The sequence below is a fragment of the Boleophthalmus pectinirostris genome, unplaced genomic scaffold, assembly GCF_026225935.1.
Source record: "Boleophthalmus pectinirostris isolate CB_2022bp ecotype Guang Dong unplaced genomic scaffold, ASM2622593v1 HiC_scaffold_18, whole genome shotgun sequence".
Taxonomy (NCBI): Eukaryota; Metazoa; Chordata; class Actinopteri; order Gobiiformes; family Gobiidae; genus Boleophthalmus; species Boleophthalmus pectinirostris.
In genome coordinates, this window is record NW_026571133.1 from 2887882 (window position 1) to 2906209 (window position 18328).

At 40.9% G+C, this 18328-nt stretch overlaps 1 protein-coding gene across 1 annotated transcript in view; it reads left to right on the top strand.

The window, feature by feature from the left end:
* Positions 1-18328, top strand: part of LOC110160009 (lysine-specific demethylase RSBN1L-like) — a 97619-nt gene that overhangs the window by 32841 nt on the left and 46450 nt on the right. Inside the window, 1 exon segment of the mRNA XM_055153821.1 lies at positions 7062-7205. Coding sequence (XP_055009796.1) covers positions 7062-7205 — 144 coding nt within the window.

Here is an 18328-nt window from a genome sequence, read left to right on the forward strand (position 1 = left end):
AGAGAGAGAGAGAGAGAGAGAGAGAGGAGAGAGAGGAGAGATGAGAGAGAGAGAGAGAGAGAGAGAGAGAGAGAGAGAGAGAGGAGAGAGAGGAGAGAGAGAGAGAGAGAGGAGGAGAGAGAGAGAGAGAGAGAGAGAGAGAGAGAGAGAGAGAGAGAGAGAGAGAGAGAGAGAGAGAGAGAGAGAGAGAGAGAGAGAGAGAGAGAGAGAGAGAGAGAGAGAGAGAGAGAGAGAGAGAGAGAGAGAGAGAGAGAGAGAGAGAGAGAGAGAGAGAGAGAGAGAGAGAGAGAGAGAGAGAGAGAGAGAGAGAGAGAGAGAGAGAGAGAGAGAGAGAGAGAGAGAGGAGAGAGAGAGAGAGAGAGAGAGAGAGAGAGAGAGAGAGAGAGAGAGAGAGAGAGAGAGAGAGAGAGGAGAGAGAGAGAGAGAGAGAGAGAGAGAGAGAGAGAGAGAGAGAGAGAGAGAGGAGAGAGAGAGAGAGAGAGAGAGAGAGAGAGAGAGAGAGAGAGAGAGAGAGAGAGAGAGAGAGAGAGAGAGAGAGAGAGAGAGAGAGAGAGAGAGAGGAGAGAGAGAGAGAGAGAGAGAGAGAGAGAGAGAGAGAGAGAGAGAGAGAGAGAGAGAGAGAGAGAGAGAGAGAGAGAGAGAGAGAGAGAGAGAGAGAGAAGAGAGAGAGAGAGGAGAGAAGAGAGAGAGGAGGAGAGAGGAAAAGAGAGAAAGAAGAGTTGGAGAGAGGAGGGTGAAGAGCTGAAAGAGCCTGAATCCCACTGAGCTTAAGAAGGGAGAGTGAGAAGGAAAACAGAGAGAGAAGAGGGGGAGAGGAGGAGAGAAAGAAGAAGTGGGGAGAGAGAGAGAGGGAGCTGAGGACAGAGGAGGGTGAAGAGCTGAAGATGTGCACGGAGAGAGAGAGAAGAGGGAAAGAAGGGGAGGATGAGAGGAGGAAAGAGGAGAAGAGAGAAATAAGTGGGAGAGAGGAGAAGTGAGAAGGAAGAGGGAGAGAAGAGAGAGAGGAGAAGAGAGGAGGGTGGAGAGCTGAAGGAGTGAAAGAGTTAAGTCCTAAACCCCACTGAGCTGAAGATTTGCACGGAGAGAGAGAAGAGGGAGAGAAGGAGGAGAAGAGAGGAAGAAAAGAGGGAGAGGGAGAGGAGGAGAGAGAAAGAAGAAGTGGAGAGAGAGGGAGAGGAGGAGAGGAAGAGTGAAAGAGTGAAGACCTAAACCCCACTGAGCTGAAGATTTGCACGGAGAGAGAGAGAAGAGGAGGAGGGAGGAGGAGAAAGAAGAGGTGAAGGGAGAGGAGGAGAGAGAAGGGTGAAGAGCTGAAGATGTGCACGGAGAGAGAGAAGAGGAGAGAGGAGAAGAGAGAAAGAAGAGGAGGAGGGGGAGGAGGAGGAGTGAAAGAGTGAAGTCCTGAGCCCCACTGAGCTGAGGATGTGCACAGAGAGAGAGAAGAGGGAGACAGGAAAAAAGAGAAAGAAGAGGGAGAGAGGAGAAAAGAGAAAGAAGAGGTGAAGAGAGAGGAGTAGAGGAAGATAGAGAAGGGTGAAGAGAGAGAGGGAGAGAGGGAAGAAGAGAGGAAGAGTGAAAGAGTGGAGTTCTAAACCCCACTAAGCTGAAGATGTGCACGGAGAGAGAGAAGAGGGAGAGGAGGAGAAGGGAGAAAGAAGAGGAGGAGAGAGGAGGATGAAGAGCTGAAGGAGTGAAAGAATAAAGTCCTAAAACCCCACTGAGCTGAAGATTTGCACGGAGAGGGAGAAGAGGGAGAGAGAGAAAGAGGGGTGGAGAGCTGAAGGAGTAAGATGGAGGGAGAGAAAGAGGATGAGAGGAAGAGCAGAGTCAGAAACAGGGTAGAGAGAGAGAGCGGGGACGATAGAGTGTGAGAAAGGGAAGGAGGGAGAGAGGGATGAGAGAGAGAGAAAGCGAGAGTGAGTGAAGGAAAGGAGAAAGTTGTAGGAAGAGAAGAGGAGAGAGACGGAGGGAGGGAATGAAAGGGAGGGTGAGGGGAAGAGTGGAGGAGAGAGAGGCAGAGACAGGGGAAGGAGGGAGAGAGAGAGAGAGTGAAGGGTAGGAGAGAGTCGTAGGGAGAGAGAGAAAGAGAGGGGAGGATGGAGGATGAGAGGAGGAGAGAGAGAGAGAGAGTGGTGGAGAGCTGAAGGAGAAAGATGGAGGGAGGGAGAAAAGGCGCGGGAGTGGAGGATGAGGGGAAGAGAGGAGGAAAGGGAGAAATAGGAGAGAGTCTTAGAGAAAGAGAGAGAAAGAGAAGTGGTAGGAGGGGCTAAAACATAAGGAGGGAGGAAGGGAGAGACGAGGGAGAGGGGGATGAGAAAGAGGGATAGAGAACGACAGGAGCGAGGGAGGGAGGGAGGGAGGGAGAGAGAGAGAGGAGTTTGTGTCCAAAAATGGATCTGACGGAGTTCAAAGCAGAGAAGTTGGTGAGAAAAGAGCAGGCGGAGGGTTTGAAGTGGAGTGGGTTTAGATTGGCTTAAAGAGGAAAGGGAAAGGCGGCCATCTTACTACTGTAGAGTCTGACACTTCATGCTAACTCTGACTTTTACTTTGAGAAAAACCAACGACTGAAAACTCAAACTACACTGCACGTACGATTCTCGAGTTTAGTTTTGTTTATGGAGAGAATCAACCAAAGATCATGTTGGAAAAGTCCAGCTATTTGCAAGTTTACTTCTACTACTACTACTACTACTACTACTACTACTACTACTACTACTGTTATAAATATTAGGCAAGGCGAGGCAAGTTTATTTGTACAGCACAATTCGTACACGGTCATTCAAAGTGCTTTAAAGAATAAGAAAAACATGAAAATCACAATAAAAACAAATCAAAACATAAATAATTATCATAAAATTAAAATAAAAAAATTAAAAAGAGAGAGACATTAATTACATAAATTAGAGAGAAGAGAACTACTACTACTACTACTACTACTACTACTACTACTACTACTACTACTACTACTACTACTACTACTGACTACTACTATTACTACTACTGCAACTGCTTTTTCTGCTACTGCAACTACTACTGCAACTAGTATTGCAACTGCTACTACTACTATTACTACTACTACTATGACTACTACTACTACTACTGCAACTGCTACTACTGCTGCTAATACTACTTCTTCTACTACTTCTACTACTACTACTAATACTACTAATACTACTACTACTGCTACTACTATACTAGTACTACTACTACTGCTGCAACTACTACTTCTAAAACTACTACTACTGCAACTGCTACTACAACTACTACTACTACTACTACTACTACTACTACTACTACTACTACTGCTACTGCTATTAATACTAGTACTACTAATACTGCAACTGCTACTACAACTACTGCAACTACTACTAGTACTACTACTGCTGCTGCTGCTACTGTTACTACTACTACTACTACTACTACTACTACTAGTACTACTACTAAAACTACTCCTACAGTTAGAAAATTAAATATTGACTCATTTTAAAGATAGTGGGTCACTTTTTTCTGCTGAGTTTTAAAGAACGTGTGAATTCATTCGTTTAAAACGTGTTATTTGCTTTGGATCAATGATTATACGGAGAAAAATAAAAGTAATGTCAACATTTCATATTCTGCTCTACTCTTTGCTGTTTGTTTTTGTGGGGACATTTCTCTGTTTTGTCGAGTTTCTTTGGACTGAGATGGAAATTGAAACTGTCACACGTCACAGTTTGAAGGAACAATATTTACACTCTAAACTGAAGCGGCTAAAAATAGAGAGCGCTCGTATCAGGAGTTACAAAACACTTACTTCTCATTTTAAAGGTGATATTGTGTGACTTTTCTCTATTTACATGTTATTGCTTAATTTGTTGTTTGTTGGAATGTTTCGCAGTACGGCATTAAACAAATTTCTGTCTTCCTGGAGACCTGCTCACAGCTAGAATATCTGTTTTTCTAGATATTTTTGAGCTGTAAAACCATCAGAAAGTGTAATTCCTCACCAATATGTCACAGTCACTTAGTTTGTGGAGAGGATTTGTCCCAGAAAATGCAATTTTTTAGATTTAAAAAAAAAATTCAATAAATGGTCTAATATTTGTAAATAAACGCCTGTGAGGTGATATTATTGTATTCCTCTGAGACCTGGACTGAGAACGGGGCCGAGACCTTTCCGAGACCGGGACCAGACCGGGACCAGACTGAGACTGGGCCGAGACCTGGGCCGAGACCTGAGCCGAGACCTGGGCCGAGACCGGGGCCGAGACCGGGAGACCGAGACCGGAGACCGAGACCAAGAACGAGACCAAGAACGAGACCAAGAACGAGACCAAGAACGAGACCAAGAACGAGACCAAGAACGAGACCAAGAACGAGACCAGACCTGGACACCAGGACTGAGTCCTGGACCAGACCTGGGCTGAGACCAGGGCTGAGACCAGTACTGAGACTGGGACCAGACCGGGACTGAAATCAGGTCTGAGACCGGGACCAGACCAGGACCAGACTGGGATAAGACCGGGATAAGATCGGGACCGAGACCGGGACCAAGACCAGGACCAGCCCAGGACTGAAATCAGGACTGAGACTGGGACCGAAACTGGGACCAAAACCAGGACCGAAACCGGGACCGAGACTGGGATTGAAACTGTGGGACCAGACCAGTACTGAAATCAGGACTGAGATCGAGGCCGAGACTGGGGCCGAGACCGGGAAGGAGACCGGGGCGGACACCGGGAACGGGGACGGGGCCGAGACCGGGGACGGGACCGAGACGGGGGCCGAGACCAGGACCAGGGCTAAGACTGAGACCGGGACTGAGACCAGGACTGAGACCAGGACCAGACCGGGACTAAAAACGGTTCAGTCCTGGTTCATTTCAGTTTAATTCCCGTAAATGGGCCGTTATCTGTTTTTTCATTTTAGTTTTGGAGACAAATAATGAAGAAAATAGTTGCTTTTTCATTTTCTTATTTTTGGTTTTATTTTGAAAAACGAATGAACGAATGACACACAGTTTGTCACACTGTGGAACATTCCGGGCAAAGCAATAACAGAAAAGCTTCGCGGTCCACCTTTTTATGACGCTCGACAAACGGACATCTCCTGAACTGCTTTTAAAACCCCGCGTACATAAAGAGGCTTACATGTGGAATTACAAGTTTACGCGTTGCTCAAGATTACGCCCAGAATATTCCGGGGTTTAGTAAAGAGCGGAAAAAGCAAAGCGGCAGAGTTTTGCAGAGGGAGAAAAAGGAATCTGCAGAAAGTTGAAGTGAGGTGAAGGATGCGGAGGACAGAGAGAGGAAGTGTCTGCGCTCGTGAGGACAGAGAAGTAAATGTGAGGCTGTGATCTTGTTTTTTGAGACGTTTTTCAGTGTACAAATGTTAAATAAATATCTGCAGAGAAAAATAAGTAAACATAAGCACACTAATCAGTTAAAGCTGCAGTATGTTTTTGTATGTAAGTGGTTTTTTTTATGTTGTTTTTTGTGTTTATTGCATTGAAAAGATCTTGCATTCTCACTGTGCGCGAGCTTGCATCTCCACAAACCTGACTCTTGTGGTCTGTGCCAACAAACTGAAGTTATTATTAGGCCTTTTTAGAAGCTTGAGAAACATTTTGCTGATGATTTTTTATTGAAAATACGATCCTGAACATTGTTTTATTGGTGCTGTTACTGTATTCGTCCATTCGTTTTGCTATAGTATTTACCATTGTGTGTCTCACTCGGTGTATTATTCCTTCATTCGCTTTTCAAAATAAAAACAAAAATAAGAAAATCATTATTCATTATTTGTCTCCAAAACAAAAATGAAAAAACAGATAACGATTTGTTTTTTCAGTTTTCGATTTTGTGTTTAAATGAAGAATGGAAAAAACGGATAACGACCGTTTCCCGTTTATGTGACTTAAACTGCGATGCTGGACTGAACCAGGACTAAACCAGGACTAAACCAGGACTAAACCAGGACTAAACCAGGACTAAACCAGGGGCTAAACCAGGGGCTAAACCAGGACTGAACCAGGAATAAACCAGGGGCTAAACCAGGGCTAAACAGGGGCTAAACCAGGAATAAACCAGGGGCTAAACCAGGGCTAAACCAGGACTAAACCAGGACTAAACCAGGACTAACCAGGGCTAAACCAGGGGCTAACCAGGGGCTAAACCAGGACTAAACCAGGAATAAACCAGGGGCTAAACCAGGGGCTAAACCAGGACTAAACCAGGACTAAACCAGGGGCTAAACCAGGACTAAACCAGGGGCTAAACCAGGAATAAACCAGGGGCTAAACCAGGGCTAAACCAGGACTAAACCAGGACTAAACCAGGACTAAACCAGGGGCTAAACCAGGGCTAAACCAGGGGCTAAACCAGGACTAAACCAGGGGCTAAACCAGGGGCTAAACCAGGACTAAACCAGGACTAAACCAGGGGCTAAACCAGGGGCTAAACCAGGACTAAACCAGGGGCTAAACCAGGGGCTAAACCAGGACTAAACCAGGACTAAACTGGTCTCAGTCATGGTCTCAGTCTCTTGTCCTAATCTCTGTCCTGGTCTCTGTCCTGCTCTGGTCCTGGTCCCAGTCTCAGTCCTCGTCTGGTCCCGGTCTCAGTCCAGGTCTCAGTCCCGATCCTGATCTCAGTCCTGGTCTGATCCCGGTCCCGGTCTCAGTCCCGATCCTGATCTCAGTCCTGGTCTGATTCCGGCCCCAGTCTCAGTGCCGATCTCAGTCCTGGTCTGGTTAGTCCTGTTTTAGTCCTGTTTTAGTCCTGTTTTAGTCCTGTTTCAGTCCTGGTTCAGTCCGTATGCAGCACAAAAGTCCGGTATCAGGAAACGGCCATATCCATTTTTTCCATTATTCTCCTAAAAACAAACTTAAAAAATGATTTGAAAAATAAAAAATGATTTTGGAGACAAATAATGAAGAAAGTAGTTGCTTTTTCTTTTTTTCTTTTCGGTTTTATTTTGAAAAACAAATGATCGAACGATACACGGATTCGATGAATATATTTCTGTCTACACAACTCTGTTTCTTATGTTAATTGTTTATTTTTGTTTTTATTTCTCCGCAGATCACTCCGCCAATGACAAGACTAAAGACCGAGAGCGGGAGGAGCGAGAGAAGAAGAAGGTCAAAGAGAAAGAGCGAGAGAAGAAACACAACAAACTGATGAACGAGATAAAGAGAGAGAACGGAGAGGTCAAACAGCCCAAAGGTCGGTACAGCTCTGCTCAAAGTGCTACTGTGTTCACTTTGTACAAATGATGACAAAATGTGTGTAAAACCTGGTCTCCTTTTCATTAAATACATAAACAAAACTAATAATTGGAAAAGAAACAGACCTAAAGATGTGACCTAAACATACTCTTCTCTCTTTTTTACATTTACAGAGTTTACAATTTAAAATAATCCTGAGTTGAAACTTATGTTAAAGGAAACTTTTCTGGTGGATGGTTTGTGTCTTTGCCTGGAATGTTCCACAGCAGGGCATTAAATATATTTCGCTAGAAACCTCAAATATGCAAATTGACGCCATAAAATACAAAAAATACTGTAGTGCTCACCAAGTCTTTTATTTTGTATGTGTCAGGCCCTGTTTATATTAAAATATACATTTATTTTTAAATTATTGTATTTTTTGACTGAAGATGCAGTATTTTTTTCCAAGAACTTAAACATATTGATACTGCAGCTGATGTCATCAACAATCCCTGATGACTCTGACGCTAACTGTAGGCACTGCTCTGTCTGCAGCTCTGTTACTCGAGTTAGACTAAGGCTGAACCCACACTAGGACTTTAGAATCATGCCCAAGCACGGATCGGCCCTAAAGCTTTGGTACATTTGTCCAGTGTGAGCGCAGTCGAACCGAGCTCAGGCGCGGCACAGATGGGATTTTGGCTCGATTGGAGGAGGTGGGCCAAAGCACGACACAGGTGCTCATGCACACACACACACACACGACTACACGAGCCCTGTCAGGTGCGCCGATGTTACTCATACGAGGAAAACAGTGAATAAACTCCACTCCAAAACACACAGTGAATCTGTGCTAACCTTCAATAAGGACAGACAGAAGTTTATCTGCCTCTCGTCTCCGGCTGTCATCACTGCTCCGCGCTGTTTTTATATCCATAAACTCACAGAGGAGTGCGTATCATAAGAGGACGCACATCAGCCTCACTTTTAATAGATATTTCTGCTTAATTTCTCCGCTAAAAGTGTTAACACATATAAACAAACAGCACCGTGGGATGACGTCATTGGGCTGTGGCTCGGTTCAGAATCGGGCTTGAGTGTGGCACAGTTCTAAAGTCCTAGTGTGAGTGCGCCCTTAAAATGAGCTTTATTTCAACACAAGTCTGAACAAAAAGCACTTACTTGGTTGGAACTACAACAAATGAGCTGATTTGTGAAACAGGATCACGAACGCTCGTATCGATCACAGGCTCCTGAAAATCTGCTTTTTAGATCCATTTTGTAATTTTGCTTAAAATAGTAAAACTTTTTAGTGTTTACTAGGGATGGGCATTCGATGAAATTTTCTTAATCGATCGTCGGAAGAATTAACGATCGATTATCGATTAATCATTAACGTTTTTATATTAAAATGATCATCATTATTATTACTATCTGCACTACTAATCTGCATAAATAAATTCAACTTTACGACTTAAACTGTAACGACTCTAGAGCCACATCAGCCCGTTTGACATTATAATGTGTTTAATTCAGTTTTGCGCAACTCTCACAGAAACAAAACTTAAAACCGCATCACTAATTTGCATAAACTGAGCGAAGATAAAACTACAGCTCTTGTGTCGCTGATATGATCAATTTCTGTCGGATTAAAAGTCATGACTCAGGTGAATACAGGTTAGTGTGACCAGATTTGTGTTTGTCAAAACCAGGACACCATACGGGGGGAGGGAGGTGGAGACTCGTCATCCACATTGCGCGACTCTCACCTGGCAAAACTTTTTCCCACTGGAAACCGAAACATATGTGCTGCTTTGTACACTGTGCACATGGACTCACACTTGTCCTGAACGCAACAGAAAGCCTGGAATTTCTTGTACAAATCATCATTAAATACACATTTGTGCTTCGGTACGTTGCAGACTGACCGAATGTTTGTGTCTCGCTCCTTCTGAGTGCAGAGACACATGTACAGACCTGTTTGGTCACACTACACTACACACATCAACCTACATTCGGTTTGTCAATTAAAATGAACGTAATCGATGAAATTCTTAATGATCAATTATGGATTAATCGACTAATCATGCCCATCCCTAGTGCTTACATATGTGTGCATTGTGTAACCATGGTAACTTCTAAACATTCCACCAGTAGAGACACATGTAAAACACCCCCAGCATGATGTCCCTCGCTGCAAAGTATCAATAGCTGGAAATCATTGTGCGCTTTAATTCAGCGTTGCAGGTTACAGCCAGCGCCGTCACAGAGCTCTCTTTGAGTTGCGTTTGGCCCACTTTTGTCCTTTTGTCACAACTTTTTGTCCTCATAACGTCTAAACCTTCCTCAGCGCTTTTAATTGGCCGAGTGGAGAAGAGGTGACCGGGGTTACCGAGGTTACCGAGGTTACCGGGTGCACGCGGTCCGTTTGTGCAGTAAGACAAATAGACTTGGCCGCGGTCTGAAAATAAACCGCCAAATCTAATAGGAGGGTTTGCGATGGAGGTCTTAAAATAGCAGAAGGTTGGAGCAGTGTGCTGGCTTCTGCGCGCGAGATGTTTTTTGTGTCGGGTTCGGGGCTAAAACAAGAAACTAAGCCTGGAAATCGTCACGCCGGGGATGTCATGCGTTTTCTATAGTGGAATGCTCGGCGGTTACCATGGTGACACGACGCGAGCACAGACGAAGAAGTTTCACGCTCGTCTGAAAACTCAAGACAAAATACAAAATGGACTTATTTAAACTGGACTTTTTTTTTTTTTTTATTTATAATTTGTCAAATTTAAGGAATTGGATACCCAGCACATCCACAATAAGACTTAACTAAACACGCATATAAAAAAAATAAAATAAATAATAATAATAATAATAATAATAATAATAATAATAATAATAATAATAATAATAATAATAATAATATAATAATAATAATAATAATAATAATAATAATAATAATAATAATAATAATAATAATAATAAAATAATAAAATTATATAAAAATAAATAAAATTAAATAAAAAATAATAATGATAATAATACCAAAAAAAAGAGGGGGGGTAGGGAGGGTGTGTGTAGTACAGAGTTGTAAAGTTGTGTAGTAAACTGCGCATTTTAAGGAGTTTGTGATCAATACGAGCGTTCATGGTTCGTTTAGGAGTTTGATTTTCAACAAACAAAACTCAAATAAAAGTTTAATTTGAGTGACAGAGCTTCAGACGGAGCAGTGCCCACAGTTAGCGTCGCATTCCCGAGAAAGTGTCGATGACATCAGCTGGAAAGCAGAAGAAGTTTTTCTAATTATAAGGCGGATTGGTTTGGTGGGATGGCATCTGTGGTAAATATTTATCATAGTTTTACATCGGCGTGTGGAAAAAAAGTTGAGAAGAAAAGTACAAAAATACAGAAGTCATCAACACGGAAAATTACATCCAAAAAGCAAAGACAATTTATATGGAAGGAAGATTGCTACAAGATCGTGCACACGTGAGAAAAAAGATCTTGTGAGATTTATTTATTTATTTTTTAACTTTTATTGCCACAAATCAATTCACACCAACAGTGTCCTGAGACCGGGCCTGCACAAAATTTATATATTTATCCCTCCCCTTTTTTTCCCCCTTTTCTAGAAGAAGAAAAGAACAAAAAGTTGGCACCTTGAGTAGTTGTAGTTGAGCCTTTAAAAGTTCCGTTGTATAAACTTGTCTGATTTTTGATATCCACTGATCAGCGGTCGGTGTTTCAGGTTTTAGCCAGTAGATCGTGATCATTTTCCTTGCAGTCATCAGAAAAAGATGCAGCTGAAGGCGCTGATTATGAGAGAGACCATCTGGAAATGTATCAAGCCAAAATATCTTTGGGTCCTTCAACAGGTCCACAGCCAGTATATTTTGTAGAACATCTTTAACATCAATATAGAAATGTTGTATATTGGGGCAGTCTCAAAATATGTGAGTCTGGTCGCCCACAAGTCCACAATTCCTCCAACTAGGGATGGGCATGATTAGTCGATTAATCGATAATTGATCATTAAGAATTTCATCGATTACGTTCGTTTTAATCAACAATCCGAATGTAGGTTGCTGTGTGTAGTGTGACCAAACAGGTCTGTACATGTGTCTCTCTGCACTCAGAAGGAGCGAGACACAAACAGTGGGTCAGTCTGCAACGTACCGAAGCACAAATGTGTATTTAACGATGATTTGTACAAGAAATTCCACACTTTCCGTTCTGGTCGGGACAAGTGTGAGTCCACGTGCACAGTGTATAAAGCAGGCACATATGTTTCGGTGTCCAGTGGGAAAAAGTTCACCAAGACACCGAAAACATGAAAAAGTTTTGTCAGGTGAGAGTCGCTCAATGTCGATGACGAGTCCCCACCTCCCTCCCCCCGTACGGTGTCCTGGTTTTGACAAATGCAAATATGGTCACACTAACCTGTATTCAACTGAGTCATGTCGCATCAGCGCACAAGAACTGTTTTTTTTCCCTTCGCTTAGTTTATGCAAATTAGCGATGCGGTTTTAAGTTTCGTTTCTGTGAGAGTTGCGCAAATCTGCATTAAACACATTATAATGTCAAACGGGCTGATGTGGCTCTAGAGTGTTGATGTTTATATGTTGTAAAGTTGAATTTATTTATGCAGATTAGTAGTGCAGATAGTAATAAAAATGATGATACATTTTAAAATAAAAAATGTTAATGATTAATCGATAATCGATCGTTATTTGTCCTGAGGATCGATTAAGAAAATTTAATCAAATGCCCATCCCTACCTCCAACATTTGTCACTAAGAGTACATTTCAAAATACTTTTAGCAGGGTTCTAAAAAATCTTAATTTGACCTTCCAAACCTCTAGGTCCAAGTTGTTTTATATAATTTGTGTTATCAGACACGTCCATCAACAATTTTTGGTAAATCTTGCGCACTTGCTTTTTCAGAACACCAGAGTTTATCAAGTAGATCACTAAAATGTTTCTTAATATTTGTAGGTGAGATTCTTATTTTTATTTTATCTTTTTTTTTTTTTTTTCTTTCATGTTTTACATTTGGATTGGACAAAAAAGGGTGAAGTATTGTTGAGTTACATCTCGTAGAGTTTCAAAACAAGTACTAGAACGAAAAATTTATTTATTTATTTATTTATTTCGGTCACAGGTATATTTTGACATTAATTCACAGACAGTCATATTTAACATACACAGACGGAAAAGGTGCAGGCTGAAGCTTAAGCTTATTATGCCCTTTACCCTTTATTCCTTTGTCAGAGCTTCATCTTGACATCAGTTCATCTTCATAAATACAGCGAGAGGAAACAAACTAATCAGAAACAGAACAACAAAGTTCTACAGCACAAACTAAGTCTCATATTTCATGTATCTGTCCAGAGTTAAACATTTAAACTTCTTTATGAAGTGAAAGAAAGTGGTGCACAATTTTAGGTTTTCTGTACGTTTGTTCCAGAGCTCATCCCCTTTAACAGATTTACAAAATTTCATAATGTTTGTTCTGATTTTCTTTTTAATAAACATGGTCGTGCCTCTGAGCTCGTATTGGCTCTTTCGGATTTTGAACATGTTCTGTAACGATGTTGACAGGAGATTGTTGTTTACTTTGAACATGATTTTCAGAGTATAAAGGTCGACTAATTCACAAAATTTGAGCGTTTGAAGGTTTATAAATAATGCATTGGTTGGTTTGTTATAAGTTGATAATGTGATGCTCTTATTGCCTTTTTTTGCAGGGTAAAGACTGGATTTGTATTAGTCTTATATGTATTGCCCAAAAAAAAAAAAAGTGAAATCAAAGAAATTTTAAACTGTGAGGCCATAATTGGAAATTGAATCGTGAAATGTAGGAATATCATCTCGTGCTCATGGATCTTGTATCTCGTCTCATCTTGTGTGAAAATTGTATTTCGCCCCAATCAGGAAGTCCAATCAGGAAGCACTTGATGGACTTATTGACTAAAATCTAAAAGCTTTAATCTCAAAAAATAAACTCTCCGTCTGTGTGTGTGAATGGGTGAATGGTTCCTTGTTGTAAAGTGCTTTGACTGCCTTGAAAGTGGGAAAACGCCGTATAAAAATGTGAATTTACCATTAACCAGGGAAACAATCAATCAATTCAATCAACATAAACACTACAAACTTTTAATCAGTGCCACGAGAAACACTCCAAAACACATTACTACACTTCCTCCCGTTATGGAGAGGACAACCTGTAGACTCTCCTTTAAAAAGACCCAAGGTGATCATTGACGGGTATAAAGGCTCAATTTAAAGGTGCACTGTGTAACTTTTCCACAGTACTTTATCAACTAAACAGTCTTGTATTGATTCAACTCTAGGTGTTATTTATTGCTCAAAAATATCTTAAAAAAACATGACTTCTTAGCACGAGTGGGGTCGCCTTTCCACAAATCTAACCTGTAATTTGGTTTGCAAGTTTCCATGGAGATTCTTAAGATTTTGGCCATACTGTGGAACATTCTAGGCACATCTCCATGGAGACCAGCAGATGACAGACCCAACACCAGACAAGTTACACAGTGCACCTTTAAAGGTTGTATAGAGGATTTTTTTAAGGGAAGAGAAATACAGCGACAGTCCTTGTGCGCGTTCAGAATTACTGTTGAAGTTGCCTGTTTAGAAGTAATTCAGCGACCGACGCGTCAGTTTTTAGACCCTTCGTCTGCTTCGGTCGCGCCATCGCTGGACGAGATCTCCAAGAATCACCTCAGTTTGGCTTTGCTCCTTTTCCTCTTCTCTTCTTCTTTCACTGACCTCAAAAAACTGACTTTCTTTTGCGGCGAACCGGTCGTGGATTCTCGTCCGCCGGCGCGACAAACTTTGTGCGAAATGCGAGGAAGCGACAGTTCGAAAAAGCCTCTAAGAACCGCTGCGTAAACCACGTAATCCCCGCGCTCCGACGAGTCAGTTACACTAGGGAGTTTGATTGACAACCCAACAGCCAATAGAAAATGAGGGAGCCTCGTTTTCTATTGGCTGATGTTTATCTGGCCTCACTACGTCCACAGTTGATAGATTTCCGTTCTTTTTTTTTTTTGGTCATCATAATTACAAAGCTGCTGCGTCTCTGTAATGGTATTTTAATCTTTCACTGACAGTTTGAAACAAAAAAAAAATCCTCCATACAACCTTTAAGCTTGCCAGTCTGAGAGCACAAAAACCAGTAAAGTAAAATAAAAGTGCAATAAATAAGATAAAAAATAAAATTAATTATACTTTGAATATGAAAAATGTAATTAAAAAAACAAAAAAATAGAGAGAATAAAAGTTGCAGATAGTCAGTTGAGTGGGATCTTCTTGTGTTGAGAGTCTGAGGTGAGAGTTTATTGGAAATCAATGGTTCACTAACGGCTGATGGTGACACTAACACTGCTTTACTGCTCCTCTGTTTCTATCTGTTCAAACGGGACTGTTAAAGGAGAATCTCTGTGTTAAGTTACAAATCCGAGTCAATACGGGGAAGGATTGTAGGATTACTAGGGGAGTAACGGTACAAAAATCACGGTTTGGTATGTACTTTGGTTTTGAAGTCAAGGTTTGATTCTTTTTCGGTGCAGTATGGGAACAAAAACTATTTGATTATTGTTTATTTGTGTGTTTTTTCAACCAACAATTAGTTTTAACATTAAGTAAGTAAGTGTTTATTTATATAGCACTTTTCACAGATATTTTTGTCACAAAGATGCTTTACAGATCATTATTCAGCATTATTTATTCACTCTATACCTGGTGTTGTTAAGATACTATTGTAGCCACAGCTGCCCTGGGACAGACTGACACACACACACCACTTTCATACTAGGCAATGTGGGTTAAGTGTCTTGCCTAAGGACACAACAACAGTTATTGCCACTGGCGCCTCCTGTGGCACCTGATTTTCCCAGTGTTTCCCATCCAAGAACTAACCAGGCCCGACCTCTGCTGAGCTTCTGAGATCTGACGGGATCAGGCTTTGACAAACTGGTATGGACACGACATTATAGAAATGGGAAAATAAAATAAATGCAAAGTGCTGCTTGGTAATACTAATAAGTTAAATAAAATATTCTCAAATAAGCAACAAATGTATGAAATATTATAAAAAATAAATTCCTTGTAAACAAAACGTTTCAAAAAAGTAAAGCGCAGCACTAACAGTTCTCACATGAAGTTTTACTCAATCTGCACATTTTTGGCCAGAAAAAACAACTCGTCCACATTGTCTGTAGTAAGTGCAGATATGAGGGAGGGGGCAGGGGGAAGTGGAGATTCCGTTCCAATGAAAAGTGAAAGTGAAATGACCATAGTTTTGTGAGGTTTCAGGTGGTTCAGAGGGATGTGGTCAAGGTGGCCGCCCTAACTATAAAGCGCTGCAGGAAACACTGCCCCAGTCACAGACTAGTTCCCTTGTGAATATTAATAATAATAATAATAATAAGAGCCAAGTCTTCATGTAGCTGCACATGTAGTGGTGGAATGTAAACACACACAAATTGCACAAACTCACTCGTGCACAGTCCTGCACCGAACCAAACGTTCCGTACCAAAACGGTTCGGCATGAATACATGTACGATTACACCCCTGAGGATTATGAAACTATTATTTGGGTAATGCAACATTAGACTTTTTATGTTGCCGAAATAGAGGAGAAATATATACTTATTATCTTTTCATAGTAGTAATGTTTCGTAATTTTAGTTTTAAACCTTTGTAAAAATGAACAGAATACGTGAGATTACATATAAAGTTCTTTTTCTGTTTGCGCTGCTGTTAATTTGATAAAGTGGAAGGCTCTGTTCTCCTCAAACTGTCCTAAAAATGGAAAAACAAGAACATTGTGATTTCATTTTTTACTTTGGAATGTCTAAATGAGCATTTTCAATCAAAAGTAAATTTGAAAAAGAAAAAAAAAAAGCCATTGTGGAGTAGACAAGCTCGGCCTGGCACGGGACCATGTAGCAATTTGGTGTCACGATTATCATGGCCAAAATAACTGCGGTTAACTGTTTTATCACAATAATTATGAAAGTTGCAGACAGTTTAAAAACGTTATGCATATGATTACTTTTACTATTATGAATAAATTCCATATTTAAATAGACTATAGAGATTTACTTTGTTATAAGTGAAAAAAAAAATGATCTAAAAGAAAATGTCACGGATAAGTAGTTTTTTTTTTCTGCAGATTCTGATGATAAAATGGTGATTTTCTTTGTTGGCGTTTCTCACGATTATATTAAAAATATCTCATCCTTAGCTGCCGGCGCAGTGTTGAGGAGTAATAGATTACATGTACTGGAATACGTAATCAGAGTACAAATTATGAGTAACTGTATTCAGTTACAGTTACTGTTTCAGTGAGTGGTAATTGGATTACAGTTACTTTGTTGAAATAAATGGATTACATGGCGGCATTTTCCTGTTTACACATTTTGGGCATATTTTTTTTTTTTTTTTTTTCAGTAATTCCACTCATTGCTGGACACTAAACCAGGTCTAATCCAGCTCCAAACCAGGTCTAAACTATGTCTAAACCAGGACTAAACCCAGGTCCAAACCAGGACTAAACCAGGACTAAAACCAGGTCTAAACCAGGTCTAAACCAGGTCTAAACTATGTCTAAACCAGGACTAAACCCACGTCCAAACCCAGGTCCAAACCAGGTCCAAACCAGGTCCAAACCAGGACTAAACCAGGACTAAACCAGGACTAAACCAGGACTAAACCAGGACTAAACCAGGTCTAAACCAGGTCTAAACCAGGTCTAAACCAGCTCCAAACCAGGTCTAAACTATGTCTAAACCAGGACTAAACCCAGGTCCAAACCCAGGTCCAAACCCAGGTCCAAACCAGGTCCAAACCAGGTCTAAACCAGGACTAAACCAGGACTAAACCAGGACTAAACCAGGACTAAACCAGGTCAAAACCCAGGTCCAAACTAGGACTAAACTAGGACTAAACCAGGACTAAACCAGGTCTAAACCAGATCTAAACCAGAACTAAACCAGGTCTAAACCAGATCTAAACCAGGACTAAACCAAGACTAAACCAGGTCTAAATCATGCTGCCTGGACCGTGTCTCCTCTTCTTCTATCAATAATATTTTTAATTTGGTTCAGTAAAGTCTGGACTTTTTATTTTCTTTTAACAGACAAAACATCTTATGTGAAGATTTCCTCGTCTTTGCTTCTCTCCAGCAAATCAAGTAATCCAAAGTATTCAGATTACGTTACTCACTTTAAGTAATTTAATGGATTACGTTACAAACTACATTTTGGGGTCTGTAATCTGTAAACTGTAGGGGAATACATTTTAATATTCACCTTCCCAACACTGGCTGTCGGTTTTATAAAGTGAGAGGTCGTGCTCCAAACTGTTCTAAAACTGGAAAAGGAAAAACATTGTGATTTCATTCTTTATACTGTGTGTGTAAAGAGCGTTTTCAATCAATTGTAAATAGAAAAGAGCCACTGTGGACTAAAACCAAGAAATTATTATAAGTTTTCTGCTCCCTCCTCGTCTCTCTCGCTTTCTGTCTTCTGTACCTCTCCCTCTTTCCCTCTCTCCTTCCTCCTCCCTCTCTTTCTCTTTCTCTTTCTCCCTCTCTCTCGTGCAAACCGTGTGTGGGTTGCTTGGCGTATGCTGATGGCCGATTTGAATAGTGCTGATGCAGCTCTTTCTCCTTCAAACTGTTCCATCTCCACATGTTCGGCTCTCTCTGTGTGTGACCAGTTTGTTACACAATCGCTCCGAGATAGCAAAATGCAAAATTTAACGCATACAGATTCAAATATGCTGCATTCACGGGCTAGAATTTGAAAATGTCAAGGGCAGCGGCCTATGTATTACTGTAAATAAATGGGCCTACGGGGAGATTCAGTGTTTTTTGAAAGATTAACCTTTTGTAATCTCATATTGACAGTCACACCTTGTCTGTTGAATAATGTATGCACTTTTTGAAGCTATAGTGAAAAAAAAATCTGTTTTGTTCTAAAGATTTTGAACTTTATGTCAGTTTTGTTTCATGTGGATTGGCCCAGTATTTACAGAGAACACGTCTGTAATGTGATAGTTAAACAGACTGAATTAATATGTATATAAATATTGTTAATTATTATTATGTAGCTTT